Genomic DNA, 19908 nt, shown 5'->3' on the forward strand with positions numbered 1-19908 from the left:
TGCAGAAGACCATAAATATATTTTCTAAGAAAAGTGTTTTTAACAAATTTATTTTTGTATGCTTCCCCACCAAAAAATACATGTTGATTACATGTCCTTTTAGAATTGGAAATGGACAAACAGATTTTTAGAGTTTTCTTTCATAAAAATGATATCTAAATCATATGATATTAAATGGATTTTTCTTTGTTTTTATTTTGCCAACTTGATTGTAGTTCAAAGATTAAAATAGTTGAGGCTTGCTAATGATCAAAAGGTAGATATAAGTGGACTTCCTTTCCCAGTCTGTTTTATTCTATCAAGAATACATTGAAAGTGAAGTACTATTGTTGTAAGTTGTTGGTAAGCACTTTATATTTTGCAGGGATTGACTATGGATTGAGTTTACCCCTTGGTGAAGACTATGAAAGGAAGAAACATAAGCTAAAGGAAGAACTTCGGCAAGATTACAGACGATATCTTACTCAGGTAAAGATTCTTTTAATACAGATGGGTATTAAGCTCCAAGATGGCAGCAGTAGCATAAGTTAAACATTTCTGAGTAGGACTCCTTTAGTCTAAAAATATTTGAATGTTTGCTCTGCAAAACCTAAGTGCTGAGGTGCTACTTGCAGAGCTTAATCATGTGTGTAGATGGCAATGAAAAACTGAAAGCATACATAGGGATGAAAAAATTGGGGAGAAAAGAAAGAAATAGTAGGCAAAATCAGAGTAAAAAGGTGCACATTAGGAAAATGATTGAGTACCAGTGAATGTTGTAGATTCACTTACCTGATACACAGAGCAATAGGTTATAGTTTGGAATGAGATTCTAAATCTTTAAAATATGACATATTTTGAAATAACTCTTGTGATTTTTATTGATACTTATTAATTTGTTTTTTATCACAATAACAGAGTTCTTGTTATGAATTATTTTCTGCCTTTAAAATAGGTAAATGCTAGTAGCCATATAGTTATTTAGGCACTGAATTCTTGAATTTTTTTGCCTAATTTTTTTACCTATTTTATTGGATTTCACTTTCTTTTAAATGTAATTTGTTGACTGATATAAGGCATATTAAAACTCTTGAGATTCATAATAAATATCAAAAGTCCATTTTGATTTGGAAACTATTATGTTTATATTTGTAAAATAATTGGAAATAATCAAGATGTTCTCACTTGTAGGATAGTTTTGAATTTATCTCACCAGCATCTTAACTCCTTATTTTAATGAAAAATTTTTGCATAAGAAGGGAAAGAATTTTAAATGCATTTTATCAATGACTTGTTTTTCTTGACTTTAGGGTATTGCACAGGCAAAAAGAAAGGTAGAGTACCTGAAATATGCAACCTCCTAAATATTCTTAAAATTAGTAGCTTGTAGTTTTTGTGTTTGCGATTGCTGCTGCAGGGGTGTGCTGGAGCTAGTTCCTGCTTCCTTTTGAGAGCCCTTGGTTAAATTTTCAATGTGAGCACCTTGGAAAATCGGCCAGTGCTGCACATCAGGGCTTGCATAATTGTTTTGTTGTTTAGATTTAAGAAAGTGACAGAGAAAATTTTAACAATGCTGATTAAATGTAAAAGTGTGCTAGAGTGTTTTGGATAGCCTGTTGTTAAATATTTATCCGCACACCTCTGACTGCTCCTCCACCTATTAGAACACTTATTTTGTTTGTGTTGTTGAAGAACATAGTAATTCATAACTTTTCTTGTTCATTGCACGATGATATTCCATATATCATTAATGTATTTCATTAATGTAATCAGATTTCTTTTCTTGATTCGTGCATTGCATTTGCTATCTTTGCTTTATCATGAATTCTTCCCTAAGACACTGCTGTTAATATATATTCATGTGTGATCTGCCATGCCATTTGTCACCACTTAAATGAACATGTTCATCATGAGTAGATCAAACTTTATTAAATGGTAGACAGAAGGAGACATATTCAGTTGATTAATGAACTATCTATTATAGGGTTTTAAAGTATTGACTTATTTGTGATAAAATTATGCCTGTGGGTATAGTATAATTATGTTATAATAGCTCAGTTAATTGACAATAAGTAGTTTGTGTTTCTTTTGCATATTTGAAGGAAAGAAGCAGATGATTAAAAAAAGTACATTATCAGTAATTTAAACCAAAATAACCCTTTTATGGTATGATACCATGAGAACTACCATACTGATCCCTCACACTTTTTTTCCTATTAGTATTTGCTGGTAGGATTTGGCTTAGCAGTACACATTACTGTAATTTCATTGCCACCTCCTCCTTGAAACCTTGAGTCCTCCACTTCCACCTGTGGAAGAAAATGCAAACTTTTTTCATTCTTCCTTGCTCCAGAACAGTACACACACTTTTTTAATGTGTATTAAGGGTTTTAGTACTAACAGCTAATTGAAAACACAAAAGGAATTTACAGTAACAGTGAGGAAAGATTATAGGCTTGTAAGCCTTCATAGTTAAACCTGGTGTCCTGTAAATGTTCAAGAAACTAGCTTTCTTAGTCTCCTCTTTTCTTGATGTACTAAAAAAAAATCTCCTTTTCAATTCTGCCTTGGCTAGATGCTAGGTCAAGCTCTAAGTTTTCTAGTCAATTTATTTGACGCTGCTAGGTTTTAATTCTGTTTAGAAGCTATTTCTTCAACCATGTAGCTCCAGATGTGAGAGTCCTGGTAAGAGACATTGAAAATCTCTTGTTTCTTTCCTCCTGTGATATCCCTTGTTCTTCAGTTCTGTGAAGAACTTAGTCTCCCAGGTTCACTAATTGTTAGCCTTGATCCTAGGCCCCTGAAAGAGTAACAGTCCCTGGTCCCATTCACCCTTTCCCCCCCAATTTGACTTCCAGAGATTTCTCTACTAGCTTCAGTCATCTAAAGAACTTATACTCCAGTAAAAGACTTGGGAATTTCAAATCTGTCCTTAGAAACTCTGTTTTAAAATGGAAATCATATTCTGTAAAGTTTTGTGTAAGAGTCAGCTGTCATTTGGTAGTAAAAGTTCCATAGTATATGTTAAGTAAATAAATGCAATTGTTAAAAAAATATTGTTGTGATAATTATAGGTGGTAGATGTTGTTTAATGAGATGGGTATTTACATTTATATTATAAGCATTAAGAAGGATTTGTTGAATGCCTAATCTGTTAATGTCCATCACTCTGCTGGGCTCTGAAAGTATAGATGTAAGAGAAATGTAAGCCATTAGATTATATTACATTAACTCATATCTATTTATCACTTTAAAGTTTACAGAGTACCTTATTTACAACTATTAGTTTTTCCCCTTCTAGTTATGCCTCTAGGAAAGCAATGTTACTCATTTGCTTTTTGATAAAAGCATTTAGTACAGCTTTATTTCTAGGTAGTGACTCTGTGAGTGCTATAAGCCCAACTCAGCTTGTTGATTCTTGAAGGAACTCATGACATTACACACCATTCACAAACATACCCATATAGCAACCTTTCTTTTACCCTGTCCCTTTTGTCCTAGTTAGTCCACAGTCAGTTCCAGTTTTCTTTCTTTTCTAATAAGGGTTAAATTCCTTTGTAGAAATGGAGTTTCTGAAGAATCAGTACACACTGGTTATGACACTTAAATGTCCTCCTTTAGGTATTCATGGTTAAACTAATACAAATGTGCAGTTTTTAGTATTAACTTCTTACTTATTATCATTGATCTACTTCCCAGTTGAAAACCCCACTGGTCCCATGGTCCCTATCTTCTCCCAAGTGACAGGTGGTCCAGGTATTGTTTTCATTTGATAGCTGAAGGAATTTAGTTTCAGAGAAGTAGAATGATTTGTATTCAGGATCACATAGAAAGTAAGTATCAGGGTTGGAATTTTACTGAATCTGAAAGTTAATAGGAGACTTAGAATCCATCTAGTTTAGCCCATACTTGAGTAAGAATACTTTTGACAGGAGCAGCTAGGTGGCACAGTGAATAGAGCACCTGCCCTGAAGTCAGGAGGACCTGAGTTCAAATCCAGCTGCAGACACGTAACACTTACTAACTGTGTGACCTTGGGCAAGTCACTTAGCCCCAATTGCCTTCCAAAAAGCAAAAAAAAAAAAAAGAATACACTTGACAGCATTTCCAGTAGTCTTCCAGCCTTTGTTTTTTGTTTTTGTTTTTTTTTGCTTTTTGGAGGGCAGTTGGGGTTAAATGACTTGCCCAAGGTCACACGTCTAGTTTTTGTGTTACATGTCTGAGGCTGGATTTGAACTCAGGTCCTCCTCCTGACTCTAGGGCCAGTGCTCTATTCACTGTGCCACCTAGCTGCCCCCAGCCTTTGTTGAAAACCTCAGGTTAAAGGGAAATCTACTGCCTCCTAAGGTAACTCTTTTTTTTTTTTTGATACTTTTGATTGTTATCAAGTTTTTCCTTATATTGAACCAAAATACACTTTTTCAACTTTCATTTATTACTCCTTGTTCTGTCTTCTGGGCCAAACAGAAAAAGCAGAAGACAAATCCTTACTCCAAGATTTGAAGACAGTGATTATGTCTTCCCTGATTCTTCTTTAAGTTAAACATACTCATTTCTTCTAATTGGTCTTCCTGTGGAATGATCTCAAGGACCTTCACCATCCTCATCCACTTCCCTTGGGAAACTTTTCATTTTCTTAGTGTCCTTCTTAACATTTGGTGTTCAGAGCTGACATATAGGACTAAGAATGGAATATGACCAGGGTAGAGTACAAACAGCTTTTAGCTCTCTTGTGCTGGATATTTTTGACTCATATTGAGCTTATAATTCATCGAAACTTTCAAATCTTTTTCTTATGTTTATTTAAGCATGCTTGGTTGTTATTCTTTATTTGTGAAATTGTTTTAATCTATCTATTTATTTGTCTGCCTGTCTATTTATCTACCCATCTTCACACATACCTATTAAAGTTCATTTTACTAGATTTAGCCCACTGATTTAACTTGTTGAGATCTTTTTGGATCCTGACTTTGGTTGTCCAGTGTGTTGCTTTACTATCCCCTTTTGGGTCCTCTGCAGATTTGACAAATAGGGCATTTATGCCTTTTACTGAAGTCATTAACATAAATGTTAAGCAATATAAGGCCTGTGATAGATCCTCTAGATACCGTCCAGCTTGACAGTAGAGGTGTTAATGAACATTGTTTTGGTCTGGTCATTCAATTAGTTTTGAATCCATCTAACTTTCTAGCCTACATCTCTTCATCTTGACCACTAGAATACAATGATAGACATTGTCTTACTTAAACTGAAATGGCTTCTCATTCCAAATCCACTGGCTTTTCAGCTCAGCTGCACAATATTTCCCCCATCACAGACAACTCCACTGCCATGTATAAGATAATGATTTCCATGTATAAGATAATGTATTAGGCACTTAGGATACTTCAAGGGATTTATATTTTGCAGGGGAATAGGGTAGTGGTGGTTAAATTACACAGATAAGTCAGTAGAAGACAATAGAGCATCTGCTTGAGGTGAGCATTGAGGTGCTATTAAGATGAATTTTTTTTTTAAAGCAATTGGGGTTAAGTAACTTGCTCAAGGTTACATGGCCAGTTATTTTTGTGTGGGTGCCGAGTATCTGAGGCCAGAACCTATCCCGGGTCTCCCGACACCGGGGCTGATGTTCTTACTCACTGTGCCACCTGGCTGCCCCTAAGCAATTGGGGTTAAGTAACTTGCTCAAGGTACATGGCCAGTTATTTTTGTGTGGGTGCCGAGTGTCCGAGACCAGAACCGATCCCAGGCCTCCTGACTCGGGAGACGGTGCTGTTACTCACTGCGCCACCTGGCTGCCCCGTATTAAGATGAATTTTGAAAGAAGATAGAAATTCTAAGAGGCAGTGAGAAGATGCAGTGGGCATGACCCTGGACCTGGAGTCAGGCAGGCTTGAGTTCATGTCTAACAAGAGATGCTTAACAGCTCCATGATCCTCAATAAGAATTGAAGCCATTCCCTCAGAGCTCAGTCTTCTTTCCTCTTCCTCATCTCACGTCACCAAGACACTTTCTGCTTCTATTTCCTTCTTCACCTTGTCTGACATGACATTTTCCTTGCCAGGACAGACCCTTTTACATTCACAAGTGATTCCATTCCATCCCATCTTCTTCAGTAGATCACAACCTCCATCATCTCCACTCTGTCATTTATGTTTCATCTCTCCTTGTCTACTATTTTTCTGCTGCCTACAAACATGCCCATTTCTCTCCCATCCTTAAAAACCCCTTCATCTGTCTGTCCCCACTAGTTATCATCCTCTATCTTTTCTCTTTTGTGGTTAAACTCTTTGAGAAGGCTGTCTACAATTGATGACTTCACTTCTTTCTTATCACTCTCTTCTGTTGTGACCACCCAATGCTCAACACCTTACAAGGACCCTTGGATTTTTAGCTCCCCTCTTTTCCATTTTCAATGCCATAATACCCAGTACTTCTACCTTGAAAAGGGCAGTGAATAGAGCACTGGCTCTGGAGTCAGGAAGATCTGAGTTCAAATGTGGTCTCAGACACTTAATACTTACTAGCTCTGTGACCTTGGGCAAGTCACTTAACCCCAATTTACTACTATGTATCACCCTCTTCTCCTCTTCACTTTAGATTTTTGGGGCATTACTCTCTCCTGATTCTTTTCCTAGCTAACTGACCCCTCCTTTCTGTAGTCAGTAATTTACCAGCTGCTCTGCTTGGTCATCATGCTTCCCCTAGGATCTCGTCACCAGAAATGTCATAGAGATGGCTTCACTTTCAGTGCTCAACCCTTCTCAGTACCCCCAGTTCCCTTTTTCTTCTGTTCAGAGTTCTGGAGGGCAAAGTGAAAATCTCCCAAAGCTTTCCTTTATAGAGGGCTCAGAATTTTCCGGCCATCTACATTTCCCACCTGCTGCATTATTTGGCTTAGACTCCACTGCCACTGCCATCACATCATATCAGCACTGCACCATACCCACCTTTTCCTTTTCCTTTTGTGTATTGTCTTCTCTCTGTAAGTGTAAGCTCCTCGAGGGCAGGGATTGTCATCCTCTCATTTGCATTACCAGCACTTTGCACAGTGCCTGGCACTTAGAAGGGGCTAAATAAATGTTTTTTGACTCCTTATTCTTCTACTTTTCTGACTTGTCCTCAGTCTCCTTTGCAGGATCTTTGTATAAATCATCTCCCCAAACAGTAGGGTATCACACGAGGTTTTGTCTTAGGTTAGGGATGGGGAACCTGAGGCATCAAGGACACATGTGGCCCTCTGGGCCCTCAAATGAGGCCCTTTTAATGAATCCAGACTTAGCAGAACAAATCCCCTTAATAAAAGGATTTTTTCTATAAAACTTGGACTCAATCAAAAGTCTTCACCCAAGGACCTAGAAGGTCCCTTGTGGCCTTGAGGCTGCAGGTTCTCCACTCCTGTCCCAGGCCCTCCTCTCCCTCTATCCTGTTTCACTTGGTGATCTCAACAGGTCCTATGGATTCAGTTATCATTTATGTGCATAATACTCAGATCTACTTATCCAGCTATTTACCCCTCCTAAACTTCATACTTGCATCTTTAATTGCCTCTTAGATATCTCATACTGAAATTGCATATCTTAATCTTGACATGTCTAAAGCTAAACTCATTATTTTTTCCCCCACATCCTCCCTCCTTCTGAACTTCCCTATTGCTGTCAAGGATACCACTATCCTCCTATCTCCCAAGGTTTGCAACGTAGGTGTCATCCTTGAAACCTTCTTTCACATCTCCCATATCCAATACATTGCCAAGTCCTGTAAATTTTGCCTTCCCAGCATCTCTTATGTATGCCCTCTTCTCTCCTCCGGGCTGCCACCACCCTGATGCAGACTCTTATTACCTTATACCTGGACTACTGCAGTAGCCTGCTGGTTGATCTCCAGTCATGTCCCTCACCATTATAATCCATCTTTCCCTAACCTGTGAACTTATTCTTCCTAAAGAGCATATCTGACTTAGTCAGCCCACCTTATTCAGTAAACTCTTGTGGTGCCTTAGAATCTCCAAGATCATGTATAAAATCTTATATTTGGGATTCAAAGCTCTTCACAGCTTGGCTGCTCCTACTTTACCAGGCTTATTATACTTTACTCATGTTTATATACTTTTTGATCGAGTAACACTGACCTCCTTTCTCTTACTCAAACAAAACACTCCATCTCTAGACTCCATATATATTAATTTGCTATCTCCCATGCTTAGTGTTCTCTTTCCTCATCTCCACCTTCTGGCTTCCCTGACTTTCTTAAAGTCCCAGAAAAATGCCACCTTCTACAAGAAATTTTTCCTGATCCTCCTTAGTTCTACTGATTGTTTCTCCCTTTTTTTTTTTTTTTTTTTTTTTTTTGAGAGCAGGGCAGTTGGGGTTATGTGACTTGCCCCAAGGTCACACGGCTAGTAAGTGTGTCAAGTGTCTGAATTCAGATTTGAACTCAGGTCCTCCTGACTCCAGGGCCAGTGCTCTGTTCACTTCACCACCTGGCCACCCCCTGATTGTTTCTAATTTACCTTGAATAAATTTTGTTTGTACATAGTTGTTTTCATGTTGCCTCCTCTTAGACTGTGAGCACCTTGAGAGCAGTGTCTGTCCTTTGCTATTCTTTGTGTCCCCAGGGCTTAGCGTAGTGTCTGGCATGTTGTAAGTACTTAATAAATGCTTTTTACACTGACAGACTTAACCTTTGTCTCTGAGAGCTTTCTCCTTCTATAAGATGGGGATAATAGTAGCACCTTTCTTTTGGATTGTTGTAAAGATAAATGAGATAATAATTGTAAAATGCTTTGTATATCTTGAAGCTCTATACAAATGTTAATTGTTGTTGTTTTTGATTATTATTATTTATTAAAGAGGTTTGAGGTCAAGGTCATGCATTCCAGAAATGGAGAACAGTCTGTGCAAAGGCGTGGAAAACGGGAAATTGAGTTTTTGGGAATAACTAATAGTATAGTCTGACTGAAATGTAGAATGTGTAAATGGGAGTGATGTAAAATAAGGTTGATGCTAAATCCCCTCTCCATATTCCCATATTGCCTCCACAGACCTGTTACTATTCCTGGTCTAGTTTTAGAATAGAAATTAGAATTATCAGAAGAAACTGGAAAATATCACAAAGATGGCCCATAAGTATCGAATCAATAGACTTTGTAAATTCTTTCAGGGAAGCAAGTATGACTAAAGTATTTTGGGAAGGCTTTTGTAGAAGGTGCAGGCTCTGAACTTGGGCTTTAAAAAGTGGTTTCTGATTCCTGAGAGGATTACTGGTACACTAGGCTATATCATTCTTTTTAATGCTTAGTTATAGCTGTATTGTAATTTAATTACTTAAAATGTATCCTCACTCCTCAATTACATTGTAAGATCATACTTTTTTGTATGCCTTATCCAGAAAGGTACTACTAATAGTAGGTGCTTGATAAATATTTGTTAAATTGTTTGGGACTTCACTGAATCTGTGATTCGTCCCTGAGGAGTTCGTGCTCCTTTCCAGAGTGCAGATCTCAACCCATAGATTTCTTCTCATTTTGGGTGATTCTTGCCTGTGTCCCCATCCATATTTCATGGAGGATCTTCCTAACATGCTGGAGGCTTTCCTCTAGATCTCTGAATGTTTGATGATCAAAAGTACAGTAGTTGGATTGCTATTTTCCCTTGCTCTCCTTGGTACAGGACCAGTTTATTTACTTAAGTAGATTTTTAAAATTTTATCTTTTATACTGCTTTTTGCATGCAAGTCATCTTTGGTAGTAGAGCATCACTGTACTTACTTACACTCATCATTTCTTTCTGTTGCTCTGTCAGTTCCCTTGAAGTTCAGATCCTGTGGAGATTGTGGCATTCTGTTATTTGTAGTCCTGTAATATTGCTGAAAGAATGTTGAAGTTAACAAAAGATAGATCTTTGTGCTAGGAAATAGCTTGGGCTCTTTGAAAACAAGAGTTTCTCAAATGTAATCCAAACTGTCTTCTTCAAATTCCATTTTGCTCCAATTTGTTGTCCATTTGATGTACTGATGTCCAATAAAGATGTACTAATAATTCAGTGGACTGTGTATCCAAATCATATGTGTGATAGACTGGGCAATAAGCATTATATTCATTTGTTTTTTGAGGTATAGATTGTGAAACTTACCTCTTTTAAATAAGCTCATTCACAGCAGTGATTGTCTCACTTGGGGCTTCTCTTACCCTCATTTTACAAATTAGAAAACTGATAGCTATGTGAGGCAAGATTTGAACTCAAATCTTCTTAACTCTGAACCCAATACTCTAGAGGGTGTCACTTAGCTGCTTCTAAATAAATATACAGTGTAAAAGAAAGATGATCTCAGTGAGAAGTCATTAACAAAGTGGGGAGGAGGGCCATGACATAACTTAATAAATGCTTGATGATTGATTAATCATGAATTTTATTGAGGAGATCATATAATAGTCTGAGATTTGAGTCATTCATTGTAATATTTATCTGCAAACAGGAGTGTCTGGAGGACATCACTATGTATTGGGATCCCTGTGCCATTTAGAATCTGCATGATATTCTTGATGGAGAGTATCATTTTGGCAGGCATATACCCTCCCCGTTTTATGCCTTGCTTGATACAATCCAAGGATCATTGAGCAAAATTATTTTTTGTGGTTGCTTCTGTCAAAGAATCTCATTATCTTAATGTGTGTGAGAGAGAATTCATTAGAGAAGACTTCTACATTTTGCTTAAATCAATTGCTTTTTAAATAGTCAACGAAAAATAGATAACAGGTCTATGTGTATTACAACTTTCAGCCACTTTTGTGACTCTCTTATAGTTTTATAGTGAGTTTATAGAAATGACAAAGGAGGCATATTGGTCAGTAGTTGTTGATGGTCTCTAGATGCCCTTTTAATACCTTTTCCTTATTATTTGGTAATTTCCCCTTCTCAGATATGTTGTAAATTGGTCCTTCGGGTGCTTTTAAAACTGTTACTTCTGTCATAGATCTCTTCTCTTTGGAGTAAGCTCACTCCAGCAGTTTTTCCTGAAATTCTAAATTTCCTGACTTCATTTTCTTAAGTGCCATTTCTGCTTACTTTCTTATAATATAGCGCATGCAGAACTGAGCTGTTAGAGTCCAAATGTGGTGTTTCCAGTGACATAGATGATGAAAATAGGTTGCTATTAAAATGCTCCAGGTATGTTTTATGTTTCATTTTTTGTTATCTCATTTTACTTATAAAATGGTCTTGGGATTATCTGGTTTATTTGGGTCTCATGCCAACTCTTTTGTAGATTTGTTTTCCCCTAAGCTTCTCTTTGTTTTATAACGTAGTACTTCTCATACATAATCTTTCACTATCTTTATTTGTAGTGTTTTGCTATAATAAATTTATATTTTAAACTAGTGTTGTTTTTGGCTGCCATGTCTGTCTATTCAGCAAAGGTTTAGGTGTTTGCTGGCCTAGGTGGTTTCTGGGCTCTTTTGTTCAGATGCCTGATTGTGCTATTTCCTTTACATTGGTTAAACTTCTGAAGGAAATGGTAATAGTGATAGTATCTTTTCCTCTATCCATTTTGTTTCTTAGCATCAGGACATTAGGGATTGATTATTTAAGTAGGTCAGGTTGGAGCTTGTTGTAATCATGTTTGGTGATTTCTTCTTTTATCTTTTTATTTTGTTGACTTTTAACTATGGCCTTATATTGTCAGTGACTTTATTTGTAGGTAGCAGATTCAGTAATTACTTCCATATTAGGAACCACTTGTTTCTTGAATCATAAGAAATAGTTTGTTTTATTATGTAGTTTAGTGCCTATTTCCAGAGTTTTCTATAGTTGGGATACTCTGAATAACCTATAAGCCTTTGGATTCTGTTTTTTAATCCTCAACTCTATTTTCCTTCCTTCCTTCCTCTTTCTCTCTCTCTCTTTCTCACTCTCAGCATACACATGTTTTGTCATCTTATATCTATATTCAAATTTAAGTTTTGTTTATTAACGTTGACATGACTTGAAGAATTTTGTCAAGTTCTTAAATGGATGCTGGTGCATAATCTATGGTTATCTTCATGATATGTTTTTGGCTTATGTGTATTCTGAAAATGGCAAAACAAGACCAAGTATACCTTGAACTGATGATTTCTCTTACTGCATTTGGGTTCATGAGAAACCAGTTCTATAAAGTCTCTTATTGGCCTTTACAAGGACAACTTTCCATTCAGATTGACTTTCCCTCTTGTTCTCTGATTTAATTTGTACTAAGAGAATCTCAATATTTGTGTGATTCAGTTTATCCTGCACTATAATAAGCTTGTTAGTCATTGGACAAAAATGTCACTTTTAGAATGCCTCAGGTTAATATTTACCGATAGTGTAAAACAAGTGTCAAAGTCTCACTGCAGAACTCCTTAGTGTGCCCACTAGATGAAAATGTAATTAGGAAATGCTTCACAAAATAAGTAAAAATACAGTACATTATATTAATTTGTGGTTTTTTAAGACAATGTATGCTGAATGGGCATCTGTTTGTTTCTATTTGAGTTTGATGTCACCAGTGTAAAAATTATGAGATTTCAGCCCCCTCTACTCCCTTTTCAGCCACTTTGCTACTGCTGTTATAAAAGTAGAAGGGAACTACATAGAACTAATTGTCATTTTGTGGATTTTTGTTGTTGTTGTTGTTTAATGGGCTTTTATTGCAAAAATATTAATTATCTAGCAGTCAGCCTATTTGTATGACCTTTTTCAATATTAGGTTGGTCTTTGGACAGAATATCTATCTTTATTTTCATACTTAAAGCCTTTCCAAGATGGCAGAAAGTTATTGGAGTGTGTGTTCTGCTGGTACAGCCTTCTGAGATCTTATGGTCATCTCTGCCTCATGATGAGGCTTAAGTGTAGATCTTTTGTGAAATTTATTATTATATGTACATATAGAGAGAGCAGAATTATTTGTTATTAGACTGTGATATCTTTGAGAATTGTTTTTTATCTTGGTATTACCAGTGGTTAGCACTATGATTGGTACATAGTATGTTCTTAATAAATGCTTGTTGATTCAGTGACTATTCTAAATGGCCATATCACAGAATGTCAAGAGTCATTTAAAGATCATTCAGCCCAGCTTTCTTATCTTACAGATGAGAAAGCTGAATTTCAGAGTGGTGAAATGGTTTCTCCGATCACTTAGACAGTAAATAGTAAACTAGAACTAGAACTAATTTTTCGAGTCTTTCTCCTATGCCATTCTACCTGTATTGACAGTTCTTGCTTTATGTAAATTTGCTCTCTGAAAATTTGACTTTAAGAATTCTGAAAGAAATTTACATTCCAAAAAAGCCCCACCAAAGTTAACTTTACAGGGGTGTATATTTATGGGGTATTCAGGGAGTTGGACTAGCACCTCTGGTATGAGGACTTGCTAAGCCTGTTTCAGGGCTGCTCATTCACCTTTGGTATCCACCTTTACTCAACTTCTACAAGCTATAGCATGTACAGTGGCCACATCCCAGTAAACTGTCTAGACAGACTGGCTAACCCTGGTTGAGGGTAACTGACAGACCCCAGGCTTGTTGGTGAGTTAGGGGAATGTCTGCCCTAAGCATATGAAGACTTTCCCCAGTAGGATGGGCAGATGAGAACAATTTGTTCCAGTGGCCATGAAGGCAACTGAAGCAGGTGCCATGGAACACTTGGATATTGGTCGCACATCAAAGATGTCAAGGTCTTCCACTGTATCTTGGGTCATCACCATTCATCTTGACTTTAGTCCTGCCATTGGACTTTGATGACTCAGGAAGAGAGAGTGAGGCTGACAACTTTGTACAACTCTGTCTCACTTAAATTCAATTCACACGCAAGTCAAGACATCATCTGTAATGTCATTGGTTCTCTTAAAAAGTGAAGGATAAACAACAACAGAATGTGTTCTCTCTCTCTTCTCCTTTGCCTTGGCTTGGTGCTCTTTGGCCTCCTATTCCCCCTCCCTCCCACTGAAAAAAACCCAAAACCCTCCAAGCAAAAGCAGAGGAATGAGTTTGCCACCACTGCTGCCACAGGATTGGGACCTGGCTTGAGACCTCTGGTGTTGAGAGAAGAGACCTTTGCCCTGTTCCTGCCGTGTGTCTGGCCCCATGTATGTCTGTCTTCTGTTTGTCTGTGCTCAGGTACTATATGTCTATACCTGACCCCTGTGTGTCATCCATTCTCTTTTGTCTGTGTCTTTTTCTGTGTCTGGCATTTACAAATCTATCCACCATGTATTCTTCCCCTTTGTTCTGGCCAGGCCCCCATATGGCTGGCCTCAGACCCTGAATGTTCCTCCCCCTGATTTTGCTTCTCTGTCCCTGGCCTTCATCTATTCTTGAACCATGTGCTGGCCTCCTCCCTCCACAGGTGGGCAGCCCCCTAACTGGCTCCCTTTCTCCCTTCCTTCCCCATATCCACAGGCAAATTCACATTGCATAAAAATTGCTTCACATAGAGGTCTGTGAAATGGTCCACTTACATAAATTGAAAGCTGTATTAAAAAAAACAAAATGAACTAAATTTGGCTTGGTAGAAGGTAGGGCATTCTAGGTAGAATAAAGTAATGGAAATAGGAATTGGTTAGCAGAGTGTATGTGGGGGGCATTAAGAAGAAAGACCTGAGAGAGTGAGAGTGTGTATTTAAGGTAGCAAATGTTAAGGAGACACTTTAGTGCAATAATACATTGAAAGCAGTGTTTTAGGAAATTAATTTGATAATACCAAAGCTGTCCTCTGGTTTCTCATTGCTGTTACAATTGCAGAGTGCAAGCTTTAGGAAGTTTATAAAGATAAAAAGACTACAAGTGTGGATGTCTGGATAGGTTAAATAACATTTGTTTGGGTGCCAACTTAGATAAGTTTGGGTATTCTTCTCCCTGAAAGGGTTAGCTGTGAAGCAAATATTTTCGGTCATTAACTCTTGGAACCATCTACTTTAACACTATGTGTGTTAGTGGAACTTACATACCCACACTGATGAAGTCAAGGATCTTTGAATTATATTGAAGTAAGTTTTGGTAGTCATATATGGAATCAGTTGGAAGGAGACTGATCTAGAAGCAGGGGTACCATGTTGGAGTCTATTGGGATATCTATGTGCGCAGATAGTCTGTAATTTGGACACACCCTGCTTAGGTTTCTTAAAATATATAATTGGCTACTGCAAGTAGATGGCTTTAGAAACTCTGCTTCCCTCCCTGTTGTAATTGTATCCCTAGAGACACTTGGTATTTCCCTTCCTCTTTCCCTCTCCCACTTAGTCTGCTGGGGGACTGCCTGGGACCCCCAAACACAGGCCCTCTTTTTAGTGTCATCTTAGTGTTAATCTGTGGCAGAGTCTTACTCTATGAATACTCCATGAATAGAAATATATAGTTTGTGTATAATGCATAAATGATGCATATATCTGGGGGGGCCAGGTAGCACAGTGAGTAAGAGCACCGGCTCCAGTGTTGAGAAGACCTTGAGATCGAATCCTGGGCTCAGACACTTATCACCCACCCAGAAACACCTGGCTGTGTAACCTTGAGCAAGTTACTTAACCCCAATTGCTTAGGGGCGGCCAGGTGGCTCAGCAGAGTAAGAGCACCGGCTCCAGTGTCAGGATGACCTGGATCAAAATTCCGGGCTCAGATACTCAGCACCACACCCAGAAATAACTGGCCGGGTAACCTTGAGCAAGTTACTTAACCCCGATTGCTTTAAAAAAAAAATGATGCACATATCTGTTCACTCTTTCCTTCTCCCTCCCCTTCTCTCTTCTTTTTTTCTCCTCTGCCCCCCCAAAAAAACCCCTCAAAGAAGTCATTGCATTATGCATAAGGAGATTTATGACCTCGAGTAAAGAAATATAGATCACTAACAATAACAATGGAGGAATATATGATTGGCAAAGGAATGTGTGCTGAAAAGTAGCCTCCTTTTTTTTTGGTCCTTGAATTGAATACCATGATATGTGAAAAATAAGATCAACATCTGCCCTTTGGTCATTGGTAAATAGCATAAAATCTTCTTTATTTTTTTTCTAATTATTTTGTATTTATTAGTCTACATTTTAATACCATAGGAATTAGAGTTGAAAAGGGAACTTGGAAATCATCTGGTTCAGCTCCTTCACTTTTCAGAGGAAGCAGATAAAGCCCAATAATTGGAAAGTAAATGATTTTCTAAAAGGTCTTAGAGGTAGTGAGTAGCAGAGCAGGGATTCTAATTCGGGTCCTCAAATTCCAAATTAAGGGTCCATGCTACTGAGCCATTTTTCTCAGGAGTTTGACCTCCAATATGTAATAGTATTGTGGAATATAGGATATAAAATATGCATTTTTTTATTAAATGAAATATTCAAGATCAAAAGTTAAATCAGGGTTCTTTTTTGAAATACAGAAAAATTTTGTGACTACAGGTGAAATAGATCCATCTAATCTGGGAGTATCCCTTCCTATTGCTGAGAGGTTATCTGCCAAGGTAGGTTAATTGTTGTGACTGTTCAGCCTTACTAAGAAATCAAAATTATTAAAGAATGTATTTATAGTTTAAATCTAAAAAAAATAAAGTTATTTGAGATATGTTAGTTTTCTTTTGACAAATTTGGGTCCATTGGATCATTAGAAGCAATATAAATTATTTTCTAGTCGTGTAATGTTGAAAACGTTTTTCTTTCTTTGACTAGTTTCTTTTCATTTTCTGTAACTCTAAAATTAATCTTTGATTTTCGTGTTCCTTTTTTGAAATTATAATGATTGACACCTTTTGTTTTTTTTTATGCCACAGTTGTTTCTTCATATATCTCCCCCACCATAAAAGCCTCTTTTGTAACATCCCTCCCCCACATTCACAGCTGTGTGCGCACACAATTAGATGTATATGTACATGAAAATACAAAGGTTCTTTGATCTCGTTTGTGTGGTGAAATCCTGATTATAGGAACTTGAATAAGTTCCTGTAATAAGGCACACAACAGCGTGTCTGTGATTTAGTCCTAGAGAGTTGCCTGAGGGACAGAGGTGAAGTGACTTACCTAGTTTCTCATAACTAGTGTCTGAGGTAGGAGTTGGATCCAGGTCTTCCACCTATACCATGTTGTCTTATTTTTATTTGTGTGTATACATATGTAGATAATTTTGTAGATGGATGTGGGTATGTATGCGTAGCTACTGCCACTTAGATTATTTAGCAGAACTCCTACCCCCACTCTCCCTTTCTTTTTTCCTCATCCCGCCCATCAGAAATCTAATTTTATGCCTTAGAGTTTCTGACTCATCTCTGGGAACAATATACTGAGAAGGCAGAGCCATGTGTAGTGGATAGGGTGTTGGAGTCAGTTAGAAAGCATGAAGTTTAAGTTTGCTGTCCATACGTATTGGCTTCATGACCCTGAGCAAGTCATTTAACTTCTCCATTGCTCTGAGCAACTCCTTAAAATGACTATGAATTGCAGAGAAAGTGTCATTTCTTTAGTGGGAATTCCTTATGCCAAAGAAATCACAAATCTTATCTTATGCCATCTTAATATATAGTTAATAGGGATACAGGGGTTTGAAACATATAAAATGAAGAGTAATTTTCTCTCACGAGATATGAATGGTTTTAAAAGAAGTGCCATTAACAGCCATATAAAAATGCTTCATATCACTAATATATATTTAACTTAAAATATACAAAATTTAAGAATTGTTAATTTTCTTTATGACAGAGAAGAGTGGTGCTGAAAGCATACTTATATCTTTTATATAGGTTGAAGTTTTGGTTGTATTTGGATGCTTACTTCTTATTTTAATTCATTTAAATTAAACAATAATTAAATAACTGCTAGGTATAAGAAGGCATTATGCTAGATTTTGAGGATACAAAGATAAAAGACAACACTTGAGTCTGTCTGTGGGGTGCATACAACATAAGTGTGTCATTATGTGGAACGTGATAAGGTTAAAGAGAAATTTTGATACAGCCCCCTTAAAAAATTTAAGCTGACTTTTCTTTGGACAAGATTAGGGAAGGCTTGACAGAGGAAGTGGCACCTGAGCTAGATTTTATAGAAAAAGGGTTTAATTTTAAGAGATGTGAAACAGCAGTATGTTTTAGGCATAAAGGATGAACCCTACAAAAATAAGGAATGAATCCAACAACTAGTAATATAGGTTGGCTAAAGTAAAAAGTTTGTGGAGAACCTGGCTTAAGTGCCACCTTCTACATGAAACCATTCCTGATTTGCCACTTGCTAGTGCCTTCTACCTCCAAAATTGCTTATCTATTTTATATGTATTTGTGTGTGTCTATGTAGACATATATATATACTTATATGCATATATGTATACTCATGTATATACACACACATATAGTATGTGTCTGTGTATATATGTGTGTGTGCGTATATATATACACACACATACACACATACATGTGGTCTCCCCAATAGAATAAAAACTCTTTGAATGCAGGCACTTTTTCATATTTGTATTTGTATCCTTATTGCCTAGCAAATAGATGCTTAATCTGTTTGTTTGTTGATAAAAAAAAGCATGAAATAAGCCTGGAAGGGTAGATTTGTGCTAGATTGTGCAGTGTCTTAAGTGCTAGGCTACAGAATTTAAATTTTATCCTATAGACAACAAGTCACCTATGAAAGTTTTTGAGCAGAGGAGTGACAAGTTCAGATTTGTTCATTATGAAGATTATTTTGGCAGTTGTATAGATGATGGATTGAAAGAGGGGCAACTAAAGTTAGGAAAGATTGTTAGGATCTTAAATAAAGTTCAGGCAATAAAGATGAGAAATTGAAGATTGGTGTTAGTGAAAGTGAAACAGATGGAAGAAATATTGTTAAGGTAGAATCAACTGAACTTGATAGCTGATTAAATGACTGGGATGAGGAAGAGGGAAAAATGAAAAGTGATGTAGTTTTCAAGTCTGCATGATTGGATTGATGTCCTCCATAGAAACAGAGAAGTTATGAGGTGAATTCAGTGAATTAGTGTTGAATTTGAGGTCTTGGCAGAACATTGAATGCAGAAGGAAACATTCATAATGTAATTGGGAATGCTCAGAGGAGAGATCTGGACTGATTATATTGCTATGGGAGACCTCTGCATGATGGAAGTATGTTAGATCTCAAATGGAGTTAATATAGGAAGGCACTGAGGACAGAGCTTTGGGAATCAAGTACATTTAGAGGGCAAGAAGAAGAAGATGCTGAAGTGAGGATTCACGGTCCAAGCATTGGTTGGACTTCATGTCTGCCTGGGCCCCTTCCACCTCTCAAATCCTTTTGCCCCGTGGAGGACATTGACAAGTGGAACCCAGCAAGATCAGTGTCATAAACACAGAAGAAAATATTTATGATTGGGGGATGGTAGAGGCTCAGAGGAGAGAAGGGCTGCCAACAGTACTACATGGTACAGAAAGCATTTAACTATCGAACTGCCAATAAGACTGAAGATTGAAAAAACCCATTACGTTTAGCAGTTGAGAGGTCAGTAGTAGTTTAGAGAATTTTCAGTAGAGGGTAGGAATGGAAGCCAGATCATACAAGACTCACAGGAAGGATGGTAGTTGTTTACTGTTAGATACTACTTATGGGACAGATCATCCCAAAAGTTTTCCAGAGACCTGTGCCTGGTTTCTTAAACACAAGTATTATTCAGAGGAAGTGTAAAACTTGTTATGCAAGAAGATATATTTGTTCACTAAATATGCTAAATATAATGAATAATATCCAATCGTGTAATTTACTTGCTTTTTATTTGTATTTTTTCAAATTTAGTGTTTTAATAAAACATGGAAAGTAATATTTAAGGATGTTTCTTAATATAAGAAGTACATATTGTTTGAATAGAACCTTTTCCATTATTTTACTTTGTTTTGTGTTATAAGATTATTCTGACTTGGATTTCCTTTTTTGTCTCTGTTGCACTGTATTTCATTATAAACCTAG

At 37.1% G+C, this 19908-nt stretch overlaps 1 protein-coding gene across 18 annotated transcripts in view; it reads left to right on the plus strand.

Moving 5' to 3' along the window:
- Positions 1–19908, plus strand: part of CSPP1 (centrosome and spindle pole associated protein 1) — a 142511-nt gene that overhangs the window by 18644 nt on the left and 103959 nt on the right. For 12 of the 18 annotated variants that reach the window (XR_011170688.1, XM_069100061.1, XM_069100062.1 and 9 more), the window contains exons 4-5: positions 365–468; positions 16362–16442. Coding sequence is in view for 17 of the 18 variants with exons in the window: in XM_069100061.1 (XP_068956162.1) it covers positions 365–468; positions 16362–16442 (185 nt within the window). In the remaining variant the exon portion in view is untranslated. Of the gene's footprint in view, positions 1–364; positions 469–11060; positions 11148–16361; positions 16443–19908 lie in introns of those variants that run through there. The other 6 variants (XM_069100068.1, XM_069100076.1, XM_069100077.1 and 3 more) reach the window with 2 other exon arrangements.

Source organism: Petaurus breviceps, unplaced genomic scaffold, assembly GCF_028583685.1.
Source record: "Petaurus breviceps papuanus isolate PSGF00001 unplaced genomic scaffold, PetGlider_PUasm1.0 38, whole genome shotgun sequence".
Classification (NCBI taxonomy): Eukaryota; Metazoa; Chordata; class Mammalia; order Diprotodontia; family Petauridae; genus Petaurus; species Petaurus breviceps.